This window comes from Camelina sativa, chromosome 20 (genome assembly GCF_000633955.1).
Source record: "Camelina sativa cultivar DH55 chromosome 20, Cs, whole genome shotgun sequence".
NCBI classification, from domain to species: domain Eukaryota; kingdom Viridiplantae; phylum Streptophyta; class Magnoliopsida; order Brassicales; family Brassicaceae; genus Camelina; species Camelina sativa.
The window spans coordinates 3,903,887-3,919,095 of NC_025704.1; the positions used below are offsets into that span (position 1 = coordinate 3,903,887).

Consider the following 15,209-nt stretch of genomic DNA (forward strand, 5'->3'; position numbering starts at 1 on the left):
ATCAATTTGAATCCGAATGACAAAGACAAGATAACTTTTTTATATGGACACCTGGTTTTTGGATTGAGACTTGTAATTAATTTGCCAACAAAATAATAAGGACAAAGACTTGAGATGATGATAATCATAATGGTGATGACTATATATAATGATTGTCCCTTAGTAAATTATTTAAAATGAAATGATATGACAAGTATGGGTCATGTGTGGTGTATTAGTTAGTTAAGTGTGAGAGCAAGTCTGTCTCTTTTTAACATCATCCAATGCTTTCTCACCTAACACACCTATTTTTTCCAACAACACATGTCCATACTATTTAACCTCTCGATTTCGGACCACATGCAATGAACAATATACTGTACAAAGTACATATTGAAACAAATGGATTACTAGTTCTCTGAATCTTGTTTCAGTGGGAGTGAATTTAAAGATACATAAAACAAATTTGGAATTGGATAACAATGTTTATACACCACTAAACGGGTGGGTGAACAAGAGACAGGAGACGAAAAGGTCCAAAAAAAAAAGCATACTTAAAAAAGTTAAAACAGAACACTCACTCAAAAAGAAGTAGAAGTTACCAAAATAAAATAAAAAACATGAAAAAGTGCTTGAATCTTGAATTTTGATTCATCATAAATCCAGATTCTAATTTGATCCAAAACACTTTTACAGATATTATAAAATACTTTTGGGGAGATATGGATGGGATAATGATATCAGCTCAATTTTCACACCGAATCTGTTACTTTTGGTGCAGCCATGTTAACCACTTTCCCATCCGGTCCGGTTCTCAGATCAGTCATACCACTAACCGGTTGACCGACTCCCTGGTACTGCTGCTGCTGCTGCTGAGGCTGAGGTGGTGGTGGTTGAACCATCATGCCATCCCCAGCCACTGTGTAGTACACAGGTTTCCCCATCTGTGAATACGGTTCCTGTAACCCCATTATTGGACCAACACTCGTCATAACTTGGGGACCACCAACACTAGTCATAACTTGTGGACCACCTGAATACGGTGGCTGTGGTTGAACCACGTTGTAACCTGATTGGTTCTGCTGCTCCATGTATGCATCAGGATGAGGATGCATTCTCTGCACAGGTGGGTAATAGCTTCCTTGTACCGTCGGTGGTCTCATCACGCTTTGGTATATTGTCCCTGGAGATTGTGATTGAGCTGGAATCATATACACTTGCTGCTGCTGCTGCTCCGGTAGATTCTGTGACGTGGTGGTTGCGTATACGTTCCCCGGGATGTTGTTGTTTCCTTGCCAGTACCCAATCGGAGGTTGTTGATTCTGTGACGTCGCCGCCGCCGGATTTTGAGCGTACGTTGGAGAAAAGTATCTTCCGCCTTCATCTTCGCTTTTTCTTCTGTACATAGCAGCCTCTTGTTGCTGCTGTTGTTGAAGAAGCTGATTCTGATGCATAGCCTCTTGTTGTTGTTGAAGAAGCTGGTTCTGATGTATAGCCTCTTGTTGTTGTTGTTGATGAAGCTGATTCTGATGAAGCATTTGTTGTTGTTGTTGTTGTTGTTGTTGCTCTTGTTGATCTCTGATTTGAATCCTCTGAAACTCGTGGATTTGTCTTTGAATCTCCGCCGGATTAACGCCGTGATCCGGCTGTAACATCCGTTGATCTACGAACATCGGCGGTTCGAGCACCGCCGGTTCCTGTACCGGTTGAGGCACCTTAACCGGAGACGGAGGAATCGGAGCTGCTGATTTCTCCGATCCAAACAAAAAATCAGCGGCGGAAACAGATTTCTCCGATTCAGGTCGGCTAGGGATAGGATTAAGAAGCGTATCTCGATCTGATTTAGTCGAACCTTCAGAGCCAAATCCACCGGAGATATTGGGAGAAGAAGGGAAGAGAAACAAACGCATCCGAGCTGGTTTAGATGACATACGAAGCAATCGATCGTACTCATGCATCATGTGCTCCAGATCTTCATCGTTAGTCACCGAGATCAACGCATCTAAATCCTCACCTGGAAGCTGATACTTGAACGATATCTCACCTCCTCCATCACCGCCACCACCACCGCCGCTGGTGACGGCGGAGAGTTTGGAGACCAAAGAGGGAAATCTGATGCCGCGATCGACGGACATGATTTTGGTATCTCCGTTAACATAGGTAAGCTGGTTATCATGTGGACGCGGCTGGATCTTTCCGCCGTAACTGCACATGAGCTTCACCTTGTAGCTCTGTTGTTGTTGCTGCTGGTGGTCTTCCCACGGCGGTGGATTCTCAAACTCGACGTCGCGAGATCTAGGCGATGATTCAGCTGAATCTGGATACGAGTTGTACGAGAATTTATCCATTTTTTTTTTCTTCGTTTGCTTCAATGATTCAATCCATGAAAATAAAAAATCTAGTAGAGAGAGTAGTAGAAATGGAGAGGACTAGGATTAGGAGGAGGAAGAGGGCTATTTTATCACGGAGGTGGTTTTTGGGGAAAGGCTAACGTGACAGGATAGTGTTTTGTGGTTTTGGCGTGAACTCTTTTGGTTGATTACACGTGGGAGTAAAGTATTGGTTGGAAGTGATGAGGATTGAGGTGACGGGGTTGTGAGGTTAGCTAAAAGTCCATTGATTTAGCTGGACTTTTGCGGCATTTTTGTGGGGGCCAGTTAGTGTGTTTTAATAGCGTGTTTGATAGATTAGAGAGACAACAGCCCACAGTTTTTGAGTTTTTGATTTATGATTAATCTATACTTAAGCTCCATATCAATCATATGATGTCTGTATATAATTATTTCTGAGAGTCATCAAAATACCACGTGATCTTTGCTTCAAAGTTCAAAACTTTCCTCTTCTACATTCAAAATTACAGCATATCCCAAGACAAACTCAATCCCAATCATTCATACTTGTTATCTTCTCGGATTCAACTGAAACAAAACTTAATTAGTAGTATAAAAACGGACTAAACTGCAACATTGATTATTAATTGTTCTAAAGGGAGTCAAGTCAACAATACCAAATCAACATAGACTATGGTAATACTCTATTATTATATGATGGAGGAGAAAGAAACCATCTCTGCATGCCTTTTATAAGGACGGACTCTTGTCAAATTTTTCCAATCCATGTCTGACAAGTCACAAGCTTTTTTGTATATCTCCTAGGTGGAGTGAACTGATCCATCTCATTGCATGCTCAATTGTTTCTGAACCTGCTTTATTTGCCACCTCCTAGCTAGCTCCTAATTTTGTAACAATTCTCTCTTTACTTCTTCACTATTTGCTAGTATATATTTCATGGGTTTGAAATATTGTGATATGTCTTACATTTTATCATTTCCTCAAGACTTATATATATGTATTTTTCTGTCAAATGATGAAAATACCTATGTGATTTTTTTTATTATTTGATTGGTCTAGGCACAACATAGTATAAATGCACACAAAATCACCAATTCAGGAAAATGGAATCGATGCAATATCCGAAACATATAAACCAACTCAAGTAACCAAAAAAAAAAAAAAAAAAACCATCAAAGTCTCTCCGCCGCTCCAAACAGATCGAAAACCTAAATTCTCGCTCTCTCTCTCGCTCTCTCTCCGATCGAAACCATGTCTGATGTCCCCGTCAAGCTCTCCAGTTCAACAGTAGTCATCTGGGACTTGGAGGAATGCCCGATCCCAGAAGGTCTAGATGCTTCCGATGTTTGTAGAAACGTGAATGAGTCGCTTCATCAGGGTGAGGGTTATGTTCTAATCAGGGCATACTTCGACTTTTTTAAGTTCATTGGTGAAATTGGAAGTAGTACTGTACAAGTTATACACGTACCTTCAGGTGAAGAATCTCTCCCTCTCCTTTTCTCTCTCTCTCTCTCAGTTTTACCTATCTTCTCTGTATCTTTGATGATCGATCATCTGCGTTTATATATATATTTATTTTCAGAAGCTAAAGAGGAGAGACGTAAAAAGATTTTAGTGGAATTGTTAGCATTTGTAGCCAAATTCTATTACACACCAGTAAACATAATGCTCGTCGTTGGAGACATCTCAGAACATCACCAGTTCAGAAGGGCTCTCATCTTTTTGAAAAATCAGAATTTCCACAATGTTTTCTTGGCACTGCCTCATCTTCCATCATCCGAGGAGGTCCTTGATACAGTAAGTGGGTTTTGGCTTTGGAAAAACCTATCGCTGGGAGGACCTCCTCGTTTTTTCTCTCCCATTCCAAATGTGGGCCTTGCGAGGCATATCGACTTGTCCTGTAAGAACGCAGACAGTAAGAAGACATGTGTTTTCTGGGACGTCGTGGATTGCCCGATGCCTGAAGGTTACGGTGGTGTTAGGGATGTTTCGCAGAACATTAGACAGTCACTTAAGAAATCCGGTTACAACGGTGAGGTATCCATCAGGGCTTATGTGAATCAGACCAATGATGATTTCAACGAGTATGCTTCTACCGACCCGGGATTCAAGATCTTACTTGCTCCACAAGGTTGTTAATTCCCTTGAATCTCTTTTAATACTCGCTTCTTCTTGATATCGATCGGTTTATATATATATATATATATATATTTTTTCAACTTATGTGTGCTTCTTCTTGATATCGATCGGTTTATATATATATTTTCAGGAGATAGAGATGCTAGACTTGAGATGCTTCTAGTGGACCTTATGATCTGGGCAATTGAAAATCGTCCACCTGCAAATTTTATGCTTATCCTTGGGGACATCTTCGTGGGAGATCATCATGATTACAGGGAGTTCGTCAGGGCATTTGTCACCTTGAAACGTTACACGTCTCTCTTGGCACAGCCTCAAAAGTCTGTAGTGATGAAGTATGCGGTAACGAAATGGCTTTGGAAAAGCCTATCAACTGGAGGAGACCATCTTGATGATGCTGCCCTAAGTGAAACTTCACAAGGTATTGACAATAATAATTGTATGGTTAACGCTGGAGGAGACCATCTTGATGATGCTGCCCAAAGCGAAAGTTCACAAGGTATTGACAATAATACTTGTACAATTAACGCTGGAGGAGACCATCTTGATGCTGCTGCCCAAAGCCAAAGTTCACAAGGTATTGACAATAATACTAGTACGGTTAGCGCTGGAGGAGACCATCTTGATGCTACTGCCCAAAGCGAATGTTCACAAGGTATTAACAATAATAATTGTACGGTTACCGTTGGGGGAGACCATCTTGATGCTGCTGCCCAAAGCCAAAGTTCACAAGATATTGACAATAATACATGTACGGTTAGCGTTGCGGGAGACCATCTTGATGCTGCCCAAAGCCAAAGTTCACAAGGTATGGAGCTACGTACTCGGGGTGTTATTTATATCTGGCTTTTGTTTCTATGTCTATCTCGTCTCTGGTCATTCTTCCATGTTATTGCATAAAACTCGGTTTCTTCTTGTTTTGAAAGGCTCCTATCCAATATCTCCCTCGGTTAATAAAAACACTGTGAAAGCCGCAACACGCTCTTCTTACATGCCTCACTTCATTGGTAAGATCTTTCTCTCTATCTATCTATATATCTGTTGTTTATTGCCAATCTCCTTGGCCTTGATGAAGCGTTAGCGTTAGATGTGCTTTACATTTGCTTCATCTCTTGTTTTTCCCTATTGCATGCAGACACTAAGACTAAGAAGACATGTGTTTTCTGGGACGTCGTGGATTGCCCTATGCCTGAAGGTCACAGTGTTACGCAAAACATTAGACAGTCACTTAAGAAATCGGGTTACAACGGTGAGGTATCCATCAGGGCTTATATGAATCAGACCAATGATGATTTTAACGAGTATGTTTCTACCGACCCCGGATTCGAGATCATACTTGCTGAAGGTTAATTCCTTAAATCTCGTAATACTCTTTTTTTTTTTTCCTCTCTCTAATACTTATGTATACTTCTTCTCGATATCGATCGGTTTATATAATATTATTATAGGAGATAGAGTTGCGAGACTTGAGATGCTTCTAGTGGACCTTCTAATCTGGGCAATTAAGAATCGTCCACCTGCAAATTATATGCTTATCCTTGGGGACATCTTCGTGGGAGATGATGATGATTACAGGGAGTTTGTCAAGGCATTCGTCCGGTTGGAATATAGACATTTCACATGTCTCTTGGTACAGCCTCAAAAGTCATTAGTCATGAGAGATTATGCGGTAAAAAAATGGTGGCTTTGGAAATACTTATCAACTGGAGTAGACCATCTTGATGCTGCTGATGCTGCCCAAAGCGAAAGTTCACAAGGTGTTGACAATACTTGTAGTGCAAGTAGTTCATAAGGTGTCTGTCTGTGCGTAGCCCTGAAGTCTATCTATATGCAGAGAAAAATTGTGGAGCTACTCAGGGTTATTTTCTTAACTTTTGTTTCGATGTCGGTCTCTTCTCGTCCTAGTTACTCTTTCATTTTATTGCATAAAAACTCTGCTATCCAATATCTCCCTCTCATGAAAATATATAGTCACAATGGAAGAAAATTTTGCAAGTGAAAGCAGAATAATATATTAAGTTCCCTTTTTTTTTTATATAATGCGGTAGCTCTTGTTCTGCGGTTGGATCTTGTTTTTCGTAAGGTATAGTCAAAATGAAAGAAACTAGATGTGAAATAAATAAATAAATAAATAACATTTTGTTCATTACTCGAATGTATATCTCATTCTCCTCTTTGTAAAGAGAGTAGATAAAGACATGTTATTGGAGATTGTATAAGTTTTGGTTTAGACTGGTATAGATTAAATTTCATTGGTTATGTCAACCGGTTAAGTTAGATATGCTTGTTGTGGGGGACATCTCAAAATAGGGGATGATAGTCTGAGATGTGATGATGGGATTGGAATGTAAAATACTCAGAAGTTTTTTTATAGACTTCCATTGTCATAAATAATCGAAAACAAGCAACACAAAACATTTTTATATACTCAAACCTTAGCATTTTAAAAAGACACTCAAGTCACACCGCTGCTCCGAACAGATCGAAAACCTAAATCTCCTCTCTCTCTCTCTCTCTCTCTATCGAGTAGACAATTTCTTGCCGTCCGATCGAAACCATGTTTGTATCCTTCAGTAAGATCTCTATCTATCTATCTGTAACTCGAAATTTGTTTGTTGCCCTTGATGAAGCGTTAGATGTGTTTTTATTCTTTGTTTTGTTTTGCCTCTCTTCATAACTGTAACTGTATTATACATCTCGGCCTCGTAGGCGACGTTAATAAAACAGTTATAATCTGGGACGTGAAGGCATGCCCGATCCCTGAAGGTCTTGACAGTTATGATATTTGGAACAACGTCCAAAAATCCCTTTCGGATATTGGGCATCCAACTACACACATTCTAGAATTTAGGGCATATTGTGATTATTTTCTAACGGATGATAGTAGGCCTAGCGGTCCTTATATTCCTTTGATGCACGCATCTTCAGGTGACTCTAAAGGTGAAGACTCTCTCTCTCTCTCTCTCCCTCAGTTTTACCATCTTCTTCTGTATCTTTGATGATCTGCGTTTATTATATATATATTCCAGAAGCTGAAGATGAGAGACGTAAAAAGATTTTAGTGGGACCTGTTATGCGAGGCAGGCGAAAACCACTCAAAAATAAACTTGTTGCTTATCATTGGAGACGTGTCAGAACAGACTCAGTTCATGAGGGCTCTTAGGTTTTTGAAAGATCACAAGCCCCACAATATTTTCTTGGCACTGCCTCATCCTCCATCATCAGAGGATTTGGTTGCAACTGTACGTGAAGTTTGGCTTTGGGATACCTTAGCTGTTGGTGGATATCCTATCGGCTTTATTCCAAGTGAAGACGATTCTGATTATGATTCTGACGATTCTGATTAGTCACCAAACCTCTGACGAATCCTTTTTATTTTATTTGAACAATCTGTTTTTACTAGTTGTTATTTCTTCTGTTTCAAGTGAACTAGATTATTATTGTTCTATCAAGATCAAATCAAGAACTTGTGTAATAGATGGTGAAGGAACAAATGGAATGTTATATTTATTTATTTCTTCACATCTAAGTTATTGAGCTGAAGAATGAAATAAGTAAATTACCAAAATCTTTTTATCAAAAGAATAACTGTCTGCATGCAGGGGATGAGGTCAATGCAGAACAATAAGGGCATTTGAATCTGCGGGAAGCACAGTTCTTGCTGAGTCTAATCAATGACTGCTTGCTAATAACATGACGGCAAGGCATCATCATCATGGGTGGGTTCTCTTTGCTGCTGCTCTCATCTCTACTCACTGGACAAACGAAAACCGAGTGAAACTGTAACTCATTCCCCAACTCCAGAGGAACAGGGAGCTGTTTCATCTCTTCCCATTCTTCTTTCTTCAAAGGCGCCATTACATCAACCAGTTTTAAAAGCGTCGGTAAGCTCTCTAACCCCGCGGATAAAGCAACTGTCAAAGGAGATCTCGACGGCTGACCAAGGAGATTGTAATATTCCCTGATGAGCTCTTTGGTTACCTTGTCCCAACATGATGAAGAAACCATCTCTGCATAAGGACACTTGTCAAGTTTACCAATCCATATCTGACAAGTTACAAGCTTTTGTATCTCTCGTAGGTGGCCTGAACAGTACCTCGTGAAATGGGTTCTTGCATACTTCATAGCATCATCACGGTTCCCTTCTCTCAACATATCACAGTACTTCAAACTCACGAGTTTAAACTCCATCTCTGAACTCTTCTCCTTCAGCTTTCCCCGGTTTGCAGAGATCCATCTCATTGCTGGCTCAATGTTTCTTCTGAGCTTCATTGACTCAACGATTTGCTTGATTTCAAATGACTGAGATCTAACCTCGTTTTCTTCCTCTTCACCAGCCTCCTTAACCAAACAGTCACCAACCTCGAACAACCCTTCTCTGTAACAGTGTTGGATAAGTATCTTATTCACTAAACGGATATCGAAACCAATGTTTCTGCAAGCTAGAGATATGTCAGGATGGTAAAAACTCTCAAAAGTTTTCACCAACTTGTCAAGACTCAGTTTCGTTTCCTTTTGTGATCTCTTAAGCTGGATAATAGGGAGAAGAGCATCAAGCTTTTGCCTCAACTCGGCGAGAACAGATTCAGGTTCCACTCCGTCGTTGTTACCTAATTGGATTTGACTCAACGTATCTTGGATTGTATCACAAACAAGATCGATCACATCAAGAGAAACAGAGTGATGCAGTTTCTGTTTCTTAGTAACTCGATCGAATGCATCTTTCACAACAGCAGTCGTCTGATTCATTCCTCTTCTTGATTGATTAATCAGCTTAAAAGTTTCACTACCAAACTGCAAACACACACAATAAATTAGACATGTAAATTGGTCATTAACAAAAGACAATACGAATCGGTTTCTTTGTTTTTGCCCTAATAATGATAGTAAGTAAGCAAGAAGATCATATTACCAATAATAAACCACGAAAGCAATGATATATTATTACGAATCAATGGATTTACAATGAAAAATTGCAAAACTTGTGTAACAAATCATCAAAAGCAATTTTTCGTAAGACAGAAGGAAAGATGTGGAGTACCGTAAAAGGCGACTGAGAATTTCGAAAATTCAGAATCCAAAAGCCATCGAAATTAAAGAAGGAACGAAGCTAAACCATAAAATCCGATTATGTAATTTATAACGAAGATGATTTGGCATCATGACGAATCAAAATTGTTAAGATTTGGTTTCTGGAAACATGGAACCACTTTTTTTTATTTTTTCAATTATTTAATTCCAATTTCTCTCTACTCAGACAAATATTAATACTAATAGTTACGTTTTGACTTGTACACTAGTGTATAGGTCTGATACTTTGGTTTGGTGATCAGGTGATAGACCCTCTATTAGACCGGTTTGGTCGGATCCGGTTATTAAAAAACGTTGTAAAAGCTGGCAACACGTTTATTAGCTAAATGATAGCCACGTTCTGAGCAATACGTCTTCATTTTGCATTTTCTCGACTTGTTTCTTTTGAATATGAGTTTATTTTAGTTTCTTCGTTGATCATCATACTGTTTTCTGTTCCAAGAAGTGACACTAAGAAGCAGAGAAAATGAGAAACGACCTTAGCTTCCTTGTCTTGTTTCTATTGATCATCTTCTCCATTCATGATCATTTGGTTGATGCGTCTTCTTTGCTTGTGAAGTATCTTCCTGGTTTTGAAGGTCCTCTTCCTTTTGAGCTCGAGACTGGGTAAAAAACAATTTGTCAAGATCAGAAGCAAAAAAAACACATACAGAATTAAGAATCCTTAGGTTCTAACATCATAACCTGTCTCTTTCTTCTTTTGCATGTGGGTTTTAAAACGAAGATATGTGAGTATTGGTGAATCTGGAGACGTTGAGCTCTTTTACTATTTTGTAAAATCAGAAAGAAATCCAAAAAATGATCCTCTCATGATCTGGCTCACAGGTGGCCCTGGTTGCAGCTCCATCTGTGGATTGCTTTTTGCCAACGGTAACCAAATCTTCCATTTTGTATTATGTAAAATGACTCATATGGATCTACTGAAAGTTTAAAAAATGTCAAGTTACTTGATGGTTAATTTGGATGATTATTAAGACTAAGTCTTCAAGTTGAAATTTTATTGTTTTGTCTTTCTTATAGGTCCTTTAGCTTTTAAAGGGGATGAGTATAATGGAACAGTGCCTCCTCTAGAGTTAACATCTTTTTCATGGACAAAGGTTATATTGAGAGATTACACTATTTTATTATTATTATTCTAGCTATCTTATCTCTGAGAAGAGCTACACTTTGAATTTATTATATTTACTCAATTGTTGTTCAGGTGGCTAACATTTTGTATTTGGAATCTCCTGCTGGTTCTGGATATTCTTATGCGAGAACTCGGCGTGCTTTTGAGTCTAGCGACACCAAACAAATTTACCAAATTGATCAGTTTCTTAGGAGTGTTAAGTGTTCTGTTTGCTCTGTTCTTGTGTTGGTTTTTTCTTTTTTCTTTCTCTAAACTGTTTTTAGTGTAATTACTTGCAGTGGTTTGTGGATCACCCGGAGTTTATATCAAATCCATTTTACGTTGGTGGAGATTCATTTTCTGGGAAAATTGTTCCAGGAGTTGTGCAACAAATTTCACTTGGTAGCCTTTTTAATCAACCACATTCCATAGTTTTGGTATCTTTGAGTTCAAAGCTTACAATCACAATATGAAAACAGGAAATGAGAAAGGCCTCACACCACTCATAAATATTCAGGTGTTACATAGTCCATTCACTCGATCACATCAATTTACATATATGTCTTCTACTAGCTAGCTAACACCTTCCTAAATTATGAGCAGGGTTATGTTCTTGGAAACCCTTTGACAGATAAAAACCTAGAATCTAACTACATAGTTTCATTTGCTCATGGGATGGGACTTATCTCAGATGAGCTCTTTGAGGTACTCTTTATCTTCATATATTATTTGTTAAGACATTAAGTTAAGAGTCTTTTTTCACTACTTCTTTTTGGCAGTCACTTGAAAGAAGTTGTGAAGGCCAATTCTTCAACGTAGACCCAAGTAATGCAAGATGCTCAAATAATCTTCAAACCTTTGACCATGTAAAGACTTTTATATACGTACCGCACACATCACTTGTGTATCTATATTATCTGATTGTGTTTTCAAAAACTAATTGTCTCATTGTTTTTGGAGTTCATATATAGTGTATGTCAGAGATATACTCAGAGCATATTTTGTTACGAAACTGCGAAGTAGATTACATCATACCAGAAACACTACAAACCTTACCAAACATCAGAACCAATAGAAGAAGAGAACTGAAGGAGTTTTCAGGGAATGATTCATCATCATTGCCACCACCTAGCTGCTTTGTAACAACAATTCTCTCTTTACTTCCTTCATTATTTTCAATATTGATGGGTTTGAAGAGTTCTAACATTTTATTTGTCTTCTCATTAGACTTATAAGTATTTTCTGTCTGCCTTTTGGGCGAACGATGAAAATGTACGCAAAGCACTAGGCGTGAAGAAGGTACCTTTAGCTTACCTATGTGAATTCTAATTTTTTTGGTTGGTTCTACACAAAACATAATAAGATGCACACAAATTTACAAATTCATTATTAATGTTGATGCAGGAAGTAGGAAAATGGAATCGATGCAACATCCAAAACATACCATATACGTTTGAAATCTTCAATGCAGTTCCGTATCACGTGAACAATAGTCGTAAAGGCTTTCGCTCTCTCATCTACAGGCAAGATTCATTGATATTGCCAAACTAGTTCTCTTCTTTTTGTATCTTTATAATTTGACAAACTCATGTAAGTTTTGAAACAGTGGTGATCATGATTCTATGGTACCTTTCTCTTCAACTCAAGCATGGATCAGAGCTCTTAACTATTCCATTGTTGATGACTGGAGACCTTGGATGATGAGTAATAATCAAGTTGCTGGGTAAACAAAAAACCAATGTTTCAAACTCCAATCTCACCAATTTCAAATTATCTTTAAAGACAACACTGTTTCCATCCGTGCTTGTAGATATACAAGAACTTATGCGAATAAGATGACATTTGCAACCATCAAGGTAAGCCCTCTCTTTCTTGTACTGTCCGAAGTTTCTGCAGGCAAAACAAAAGAAGTCATTTAGAGTGTTTTTATTGTGTGGTGTGCAGGGAGGAGGGCACACAGCGGAGTATAATCCAGATCAATGCTCACTTATGTTCAGAAGATGGATTGATGGAGAACCTCTCTGAACATCCTCGCTCACTTCTCTCTTTGTTGTTTGTTTGATAATATCCGGTAAAAATTGCAATTTTGCCACATGTTATTCTGTAATCGAAATAGCTCACATACTGTCCATATATTTGGAGATGTTACCACGCCAACCCTCTGAAGCTTAAAACTTTTAAACATTGTGTTGTACTCTAAACAGAGAAACTCTGTTTCATGGCAAGTCACAGACCCTGTTTCATGTTCAATTTAAGTATTTCCAAAGCAGGATGTCATTTTTATTACTTCTCAGTCATCAATGGTGAAATACAAAAATCCCAATGTTTAGATCCCAATTGAAAGAAAAACAAGAATGATACTGGACTCTTGAGTCTGTTCATTATTCGAACTCAGAAGAGGACATTGCAAGATATGTTCAGTAAAGTGAAAGCTCTCCAGCATCAACTGTTCTCTTCACAAGTTTAGCCCATGATTCATTTGTTTCTTGGATGATCTTCAAAGCATATTCCTGTAAAGATAGTTCCCTCTCAGTTATAGTCCTAAACATAAAGCATCACAGCTAGAGAAGATAAAAAGAAGAACTTACTTTGTTTGCTGGTTTGTCTCCAAGACCAAATCTGTTAGCAGGCTTTCCATCTGGGATCTTGTAGTCTCTAAACCAGTCTCTAATGGCTGTTAGTGTACCCTGCTCACCAGATATAGCGTCAGAAACCAATTAATTCATGTATTTTGTTTTTGCAAAGAAGTATGGGGATTTGTTTATACTACTACATTAGCTCGTACCGGGAAATGTTTCTCAACATCTTCGACATCATTCACAAGATGAGCTTTAGGGTCATCCAAAGAAATGGCAACAATCTTCCAGTCTAGCTCTCCTTCATCAATCATAGCTAAAGCAGCCAAAGGCTTGATTTTTAGAACATCTCCTATCTTCCTTTGGGTTTCACCAATCTCAACAACATCAACTACAAATCCAAACCAAGAATAAGCACACTCTTTTTTGTTCCAGAGTGATATCATTTTCCATTACATAAACAGAGTATCACAGTTTCACCTGGATCGTTATCCCCAAAACATCCTTCAACTTCAGCATTTGCATGAGAAGGATCTTCCCATGTCTGTGGAAGCAACCCGTAGTTCCAATTTATATTGTACCTGGATAAAATCAAGTACTATTAAATCAACGAGAAGATAAGACTGATATATCATCAATGGATGCTGAGGCCTCTAAAAAAAACTAGCTTAGAACAAAGCAAAACTTACGGATAATATCTGAGCTTGCCCTTCTTAGTATCTTGCTTGATAGGAGTGAAATCTTCATCAGTAGCAACCTCCATTTTAGCTTTTGACTCTTTAGGTATCTCAACAATAAAGTTAAAAACTCCATCTCCTATGGTCAATGGTATATCATGCCAAGGAGAAACCTATACACAAAATGCACACAATCCTTATCCAGCCTTTACAAAAACACAGAACAGAGTGATGAACCAAAAACATTTCAATAACCATTCAAACTGTAGATCTTTATAAACATTGCTCGCAATCCCAGAGAAAACTAAATCTAACCACAAGAGTGTGATTTATATATCCAAAATCGGTATTTAGGTTAGCAGACCAATCAATCTCCTTATGTCCTAGTGACCAATCAATCTCCTTATGTCCTAGTGACCAACCTTAAATAGCTCAACAGAGTAATGAACCAAAAGCATTCCAAAGCAAATTCACAATACAGATCTTTAGATCATCGACAGCAATCTCAAACAGAAGAATTCAAAAATGAGTGACCAAATCTAACCACAGGATAATTCAAAAAATAACAATGTGAAAGACCCAAAAAAACACTCAACACTTCTCCCCAGTAAACCAAGCTTTTGACTTTGAAAACAGAGAGACACAAAACGGGAGAAAGAGTAATAAAAAGGTACCTTCTTTCCAGAACCATCGAGGAAGAAAACACGATAATCTAAGGATTCAGGTGGACCTTCTTCTTGAACCTTAACCTGAGGGTTATAAATGGCACTGCAGGAGAAAGGTCTCTTGGATTTCAACACCAAAGCTCTTCTGCTGAAACAGAGAGCGCCGAATCCGCCGCAGGGTCTCTTCGCCGGCAGAGCGAAAGCTCGTTTGGCGAGGAAACAAGAGGTGGTTTGGGTTACGGCCGTGGCTGCAGTTATCACTCTAGTAGCCGCCATTATTGTGGAAAAGATTGGAGAAAGTACTGGCCTTTCGTTTTACTCTCTCTCTCTCCCTGGCTCCTTTTATTCTCTTCCCACAAAGAACAAAAACAAAAACAAAAAAAAAACGAAGTGAATAGATCACGTGGGGTTCTGTAGAGTAGGTATGACCAACTTTAATAATTCTGATATAAATAATTGAAACTGTGGTTGTATTAACGTAAAGGTTTCGTGGTGTAGTTGGTTATCACGTCAGTCTAACACACTGAAGGTCTCCGGTTCGAACCCGGGCGAAGCCATTAGTTTTCTGAATTTTATTTTGATTCGAATATCAGTTTTGTGTCCGCAAAGGCTAAAGAGACAAA

At 38.6% G+C, this 15,209-nt stretch overlaps 5 protein-coding genes and 1 non-coding gene across 6 annotated transcripts; 3 read left to right on the forward strand and 3 right to left on the reverse strand.

Annotated features, from left to right (window-relative positions):
- On the reverse strand, nucleotides 420–2,477 carry LOC104769151 (alpha-protein kinase 1-like). The gene has a single exon (XM_010493297.1). The coding sequence runs from the start codon at nucleotides 2,325–2,327 to the stop codon at nucleotides 732–734; it is 1,596 nt and encodes a 531-aa protein (XP_010491599.1). The 5' UTR covers nucleotides 2,328–2,477; the 3' UTR covers nucleotides 420–731.
- On the forward strand, nucleotides 3,488–6,465 carry LOC104769152. Its single transcript, XM_010493299.2, has 6 exons — nucleotides 3,488–3,804; nucleotides 3,913–4,461; nucleotides 4,600–5,277; nucleotides 5,396–5,476; nucleotides 5,605–5,814; nucleotides 5,918–6,465. The coding sequence occupies exons 1-6, from the start codon at nucleotides 3,582–3,584 to the stop codon at nucleotides 6,259–6,261; spliced, it is 2,085 nt and encodes a 694-aa protein (XP_010491601.1). The 5' UTR covers nucleotides 3,488–3,581; the 3' UTR covers nucleotides 6,262–6,465.
- LOC104769153 (protein RMD5 homolog A-like) lies at nucleotides 8,046–9,247 on the reverse strand. The gene has a single exon (XM_019242183.1). The coding sequence runs from the start codon at nucleotides 9,216–9,218 to the stop codon at nucleotides 8,046–8,048; it is 1,173 nt and encodes a 390-aa protein (XP_019097728.1). The 5' UTR covers nucleotides 9,219–9,247.
- LOC104769155 (serine carboxypeptidase-like 19) lies at nucleotides 9,925–12,934 on the forward strand. Its single transcript, XM_010493302.2, has 14 exons — nucleotides 9,925–10,166; nucleotides 10,285–10,430; nucleotides 10,581–10,657; nucleotides 10,762–10,884; nucleotides 10,968–11,070; nucleotides 11,148–11,185; nucleotides 11,272–11,373; nucleotides 11,448–11,534; nucleotides 11,640–11,807; nucleotides 11,896–11,967; nucleotides 12,073–12,191; nucleotides 12,275–12,391; nucleotides 12,479–12,524; nucleotides 12,613–12,934. The coding sequence occupies exons 1-14, from the start codon at nucleotides 10,027–10,029 to the stop codon at nucleotides 12,691–12,693; spliced, it is 1,419 nt and encodes a 472-aa protein (XP_010491604.1). The 5' UTR covers nucleotides 9,925–10,026; the 3' UTR covers nucleotides 12,694–12,934.
- On the reverse strand, nucleotides 12,925–14,936 carry LOC104769154 (soluble inorganic pyrophosphatase 6, chloroplastic). The gene is made up of 6 exons (XM_010493301.2): nucleotides 14,596–14,936; nucleotides 13,934–14,094; nucleotides 13,725–13,825; nucleotides 13,454–13,635; nucleotides 13,257–13,355; nucleotides 12,925–13,178 (listed from the first exon to the last, which is right to left on the reverse strand). Exons 1-6 carry the CDS (start codon nucleotides 14,860–14,862, stop codon nucleotides 13,086–13,088), a joined length of 903 nt encoding a protein of 300 aa, XP_010491603.1. The 5' UTR covers nucleotides 14,863–14,936; the 3' UTR covers nucleotides 12,925–13,085.
- TRNAV-AAC lies at nucleotides 15,070–15,143 on the forward strand. Its single transcript has one exon. It is a non-coding gene; the product is annotated as a tRNA-Val (tRNA).